Consider the following 5,021-nt stretch of genomic DNA (forward strand, 5'->3'; position numbering starts at 1 on the left):
GGGGAGGCAGCCCGGGGAGGGCTCTGCTCCATGCAGCCTCGCTCTCCCTCAGCCCGGAGAGCCAAGCACGGAGGGACAGAGCCTCTAGAATGTCGCTCCCCGGACACAGACCCCGGGCCCTGCCCTCTCTCTGCTTCTCCGTCCTGGTCCTGGCCTGGGTTGTGGGTGAGGAGTGGGTGGGCGGATGTGGGGACCACGCTGCGGCGTGAGGTGTGAGCGTGACGGTCAGTGTGGAATGCAGGTTTGTGCATGGTGGCGTGCAGACGTGTGCACGCGTCTGATGTGTGTGAAGTGTGTACATGGGGTTGGTACAAATGATAGTGGTCAAGTGTGTGCGTTTGCATCTGTGTAAGCCTGAGAGTAGGCAGTCGACGTGATTGTGTGTGTCTGTGAACACGCATGGGTTTGTGTGCACGTGTGTCTTTGCAGGGTATGTATGCAAAAGATTTGAGTGTGTGGACACGTGTGAGGGCGTCTGTATGTGAGTATGTCTGGGTTCTGCACATGCATTTAAAACGTTAATACTTCTATAATGCCTACAACGTGTAAGGCACCATTCTAATTGCCTTCTACATGTTAACCCTGAATTCGCACAATAACCCTACGAAGTAGGTCCTATCATCACCTCATGCCCCAGAAGGGGAAACTGAGTCTTGAAGAGGTTAAGTCCTTGGCCAAGGGCACGCCACAGGTCACACAGGTGCCTCTGTACATTCCTGGACATGTATCTGTGTGACAGCTGGTCTCCGTAGGTGGGGCTTTGCCCAGATGTGTGTGTGCTGCAGAGACAGGTGTGTGCGAGGAAGTCAGGTGTGATCTGTGGCAGAACCCCTGGCCCCCCGGGAGGAAGTGACAGCATGGCTCAGCCATCCTCCTCCTGTGCTTGCCCGCCACAGCCTGTGGAGGTGGTTCAGACAGTGCAGGCTGCCAGATCGGGTCGTGAAGCAGGCATCAGGAAAAGGATGGGGGTCAGAGAGGCGGGGCTCAGGCTGAGGGAGAAAGCCACAGGCAGACGCAGGGGTGACAGGAGGGGCCGGTGGTGAGAGGACTGGCTGCCCCTGGGCTACCAGGAGTGACAGCGACGGTGAGTATGGAGGGAGAGGAAAGAGGAAGAGGAAAGAGGGGTTCTGGGGTCGCAGCCCACCCAAGTTGCCCTCTGGTCTCACCTAGTGTGCCAGCAAGAAGAGCCTACAGGATCCCCGAGCCCCCCGCCAGCGTGGGGGAGCAGTCCCTGGGGCCTGGTGCAGAGCAAGGTGAAGGAGCTCATGGAGCCGCTGGTGACCAAGGTCAGAGACAGGTGGCAGTGGTTGTGGTGAGTGTGCCCAGGAGTGGGCTGGGGCCTGCACTCCCGGGGCTGAGGGAGGAGGGGCTGGGGCCTGGACTCCCAGGGCTGAGGGAGGAGGGGCTGGGGGCCTGGACTCCTGGGTCTGAGGGAGGAGGGGCTGGGGGCCTGGACTCCTGGGTCTGAGGGAGGAGGGGCTGGGGCATAATTCCTGGGTCTGAGGGAGGAGGGGCTGGGGCATGATTCCTGGGTCTGAGGGAGGAGGGGCTGGGGCATGATTCCTGGGTCTGAGGGAGGAGGCGGCTGGGGGGCTGGACCCCTAGGTCTGAGGGAGGAGGGGCCGGGGGGCCTGGACCCCTGGGTCTGAGGGAGGAGGGTCCGGGGGCCTGGACTCTTGAATTCTGAGGGAGTGACATGGGGTGGGGGAGGGCTCTGAGCCCTGGGTCTGAGGGGAGTGTAGGGCAGCGGTTGAGAGCAGGGACTCCCAGGTCAGAGGGAGAAAGAGGTGTCCGGGGCCGAGGTCTTGACGGGTAACAAGGGTCTCAGCTGTGATGTCCCCTCTCCCACAGGGGCTCCTCGCTCTTCCAAGGCTTCATGCAGACATACTATGATGACCACCTGAAGGACCTGGGTCCCCGTGCCAAGGCCTGGCTCCACAGCTCCAAGGACAGCCTCCTGAACAAGACCTACAGCCTGTGTCCCCAGCTTCTCTGCGGGGACGAGGACCAGGGTTGAAGTGTTCACACGCAGCCTCCACAATAAAGAAATTCTTCTCTGTGTGCCTGTTCTAATCCCTCCCCACCCACCCCCAGCAGTTAATGACCAGAGGGGGCGAAATGGGGCAAGGGAGGGACAGCGCGGGGGGCCTTGGGGGAAGGAGTAAGGGGATACCCCCTCCCCCAGTCCTGAGCCCCCATCTGCGGGCTGGGGGAGGGGGGGCAACTTCAGCCTCCTCAGTTGAGGACGGAGGGTGAGGGCTGGAAAGCAGGCAGGGTTAGCAGGTGCCCACAGCGACCCCTCATTCAGAGCTCTGCCTTCCCCTCCCACGTGATGGAGACCCCAGACCCCACGCTGGTGGGTACCTGGAGCCCCCAGACTCTCCACAGCCCCCCAACAGCCTGGCTCTCTCAGGGGTGAATTTTCAGAGTGGGGGCTGCCTGTGGCTTGACCTTGGGGACGTCACTGCCCTCTCTGCCCCCACCCCACCCCCTCAGCGGTTCTGTTGGCCAGGACTTTGGCCCAGGCGTTGAGGAGGGGGTGGCGGCTATGGAGGAGGGTGGCTCTGGAGAGCTATAAAGCGTTTCTCGCTCAGAGCTGGGAAGGACAGTCTGCTAGAGTCCGGTAAGAGAGGGGCTGAAATCGGGGAGGGGGGTGGTGAGTAGGCGGGTGAGCAAAGATTGTTAGAAATCGCGAGAGGCCCGATGTCAGATTCCCGGGTTGGCATCACAGCCGTTAGAATCGAGAGTGTTTGCCACTGCTGATCCCTCCTGGGTCGGATCTCAACCTGTTGGAGTTGCCAATTCCTCATCTACAAAATGTGGATGATCCTATGGGGGGCTGAGCACTGTAGTCACAGAGAGTGCCTCCCCCAGAGGGCTCAGTGGAGGACGGAGGAGATGAGTGAATGTGGTAGAACAGGGCCCGGTTAGTGGGGGTTCTTGAGTGTATGGTTTGTCTCCGCACCAACTGGGTCTAGTGTAAATGCCACCCTCTGCTCAGGCTTTCCCCTTCGGAGGACCTATTGCCATGCAACATGCCTTATATTTTATTCCTTTAATATTTGTTCATCATATTTCTCTCTCATGTCAGCTTTGTCAGGGGTGGGCCATTGCTGTGTTCACGGCTGGGCCCAGATCTGTGTTTGGCATACACTAGGTACTCAAGAAATGCTCCTAGAGTGAATCAATGGATGTTAGAATTAAATCAAGGGCAGAATCACAGAATGTTAGGCAGTGAGACCCAAGCCAGTCCACGAGGAACTTGACTCAGGCGGGCAGGGAGAAGAGGGGAGCCCAGCCCTCCACCCAGGAATAGATGCCTCCAGTGGCTTGTCCCACACCCTCCTCAGTGTTTCAGCTCTCCCGACACCATGGGCACCCGATACCTCCTGGCTCTGTTTCTTGTTCTCCTGGCATTAGCATTCGGTGAGTGGGGTCAGCAGGTGAGAGGGTCTCTGTGAGAGGGGATAAGCCCCAAGCATCTTCCCAGCCCAGTTCTCGCCAGGCCCTACCCCTGGCCCCTCCTTGCCTCCCCTGCCTCCTTCTCCCCCGGACAGGCCCATCCCTCCCCTAATGCCCTCTCCCCCGGCAGAGGTCCAGGGGACCCATGAGCCCCAGGAAGATGAGGCGGCCAGCACCCCCCTGCTCACCAAGATGCAGGAATCACTCCTTAGTTACTGGGATTCAGCCAAAACAGCCGCCCAGGACCTGTACAAGAAGACATCCCTGACAACCGTGGATGAGAAAATCAGGTACCACCGCCCCCAGGAACCAGGGGTCTGGCCCCCGCCTCCTACAGCATCCAGGACCCAGGTGTTCCAGCCCCTGGCCCCTCCTCCCTCAGACTCAGGAGTCCAGGTTCAAATGTATACTTTCTCAAGGACCAGGTATCAGCCCCGAGCCCCCCCAACTCCATCAGACCTGGGATTCTGAGATCCCAGCCCTGGCCGACCCAGGGATCCAGGAGTTCGGGATCCTGTCACCTTTTCCCTCAGGTCACATGATTCTGGGCCCTCAGCCTCCTCCCTCAGACCCAGGAGTCCATCCCCCAGCCACTCCTCCCTCAGACCCAGGAGTCCGGCCCCCAGCCCCTCTTCCCTCAGACCCAGGAATACAGGTCCCAGCCCCCTCCTCTCTCAGACCCAGGAGTCTATCCCCCAGCCCCTCCTCCCTCAGACCCAGGAGTCCAGGCCCCCAGCCCCCTCCTCCCTCAGACCCAGGAGTCCAGGCCCCCAGCCCCCTCCTCCCTCAGACCCAGGAGTCCAGGCCCCCAGCCCCTCTTCCCTCAGACCCAAGGGTCTATCCCCCAGCCCCTCCTCCCTCAGACCCAGGGGTCCAGGCCCCAGCCCCTCCTCCCTCAGACCCAGGAGTCTATCCCCCATCCCCTCCTCCCTTAGATCCAGGGGTCCAGGCCCCCAGTCCCTCCTCCCTCAGACCCAGGGATCTATCCCCCAGCCCCTCCTCTCTCAGGCCCAGGGGTCCAGGCCCCCAGCCCCTCCTCCCTCAGACCCAGGAGTCCAGGGCCCTGACCCCTCCTTCTCAGTTCCTCTGTCCTTTCTCCCCAGGGACATGTACAGCAAAAGCACAGCGGCTGTGAGCACTTACGCAGAGATTCTAACTGACCAGTTCCTTTCCCTGCTGAAGGGAGATTCGTAACAGCCGGGCCCCCATTGTGGGGGAGCGGGGAGTGCAGACCCTAGCCACCCCTTGTCTCCACGGCACCCCCCCCACCACTTCCTAGCAGCTCCAGGCATGCTGCTCCCAATTGTAGCCTGACTTCTCTCAATAAAAAACGCCATTTGTTCTCTTCCGTGTGGTTGCTTTTCTGAGACCTCAGGGGTCAAGATAGAGGGGCTGGTTCAGTCCAGTCAGCATTTACTGAGCACCCACTGTATGTACGCAGCCCTAACCTGGTCAGTAGGAACAGAGAGGTGAATATTATATTTATATATCTGTACATATTATACCTAATATAGTAATAATCACGATGACTCATCCTAACAATAATTAGAGACCACCCT

The 5,021-nt window shown here is 59.8% G+C and overlaps 2 protein-coding genes across 2 annotated transcripts; both read left to right on the forward strand.

Annotated features, from left to right (window-relative positions):
- On the forward strand, positions 1–2,061 carry APOC4 (apolipoprotein C4). The gene is made up of 3 exons (XM_014868293.3): positions 1–165; positions 1,171–1,312; positions 1,852–2,061. The coding sequence occupies exons 1-3, from the start codon at positions 90–92 to the stop codon at positions 2,015–2,017; spliced, it is 384 nt and encodes a 127-aa protein (XP_014723779.3). The 5' UTR covers positions 1–89; the 3' UTR covers positions 2,018–2,061.
- Positions 2,062–2,246: 185 nt separating this feature from the next.
- APOC2 (apolipoprotein C2) lies at positions 2,247–4,810 on the forward strand. The gene is made up of 4 exons (XM_014868294.3): positions 2,247–2,623; positions 3,351–3,426; positions 3,593–3,752; positions 4,566–4,810. The coding sequence occupies exons 2-4, from the start codon at positions 3,372–3,374 to the stop codon at positions 4,654–4,656; spliced, it is 306 nt and encodes a 101-aa protein (XP_014723780.3). The 5' UTR covers positions 2,247–2,623; positions 3,351–3,371; the 3' UTR covers positions 4,657–4,810.
- The last annotated feature ends 211 nt before the right edge of the window (positions 4,811–5,021 follow it).

This window comes from Equus asinus, chromosome 26, assembly GCF_041296235.1.
Source record: "Equus asinus isolate D_3611 breed Donkey chromosome 26, EquAss-T2T_v2, whole genome shotgun sequence".
Classification (NCBI taxonomy): domain Eukaryota; kingdom Metazoa; phylum Chordata; class Mammalia; order Perissodactyla; family Equidae; genus Equus; species Equus asinus.

Excerpts from the sequence above, each read along its gene's own strand:
- APOC4 (XM_014868293.3), top strand. The coding sequence starts at position 90 with ATGTCGCTCCCCGGACACAGACCCCGGGCCCTGCCCTCTCTCTGCTTC. Across the intron at positions 166-1,170 it reads GGTCCTGGCCTGGGTTGTGG|TGTGCCAGCAAGAAGAGCCT; the intron begins GTGAGGAGTGGG and ends GGTCTCACCTAG. Across the intron at positions 1,313-1,851 it reads GACAGGTGGCAGTGGTTGTG|GGGCTCCTCGCTCTTCCAAG; the intron begins GTGAGTGTGCCC and ends CCTCTCCCACAG.
- APOC2 (XM_014868294.3), top strand. The coding sequence starts at position 3,372 with ATGGGCACCCGATACCTCCTGGCTCTGTTTCTTGTTCTCCTGGCATTA. Across the intron at positions 3,427-3,592 it reads TCTCCTGGCATTAGCATTCG|AGGTCCAGGGGACCCATGAG; the intron begins GTGAGTGGGGTC and ends CTCCCCCGGCAG. Across the intron at positions 3,753-4,565 it reads ACCGTGGATGAGAAAATCAG|GGACATGTACAGCAAAAGCA; the intron begins GTACCACCGCCC and ends CTTTCTCCCCAG.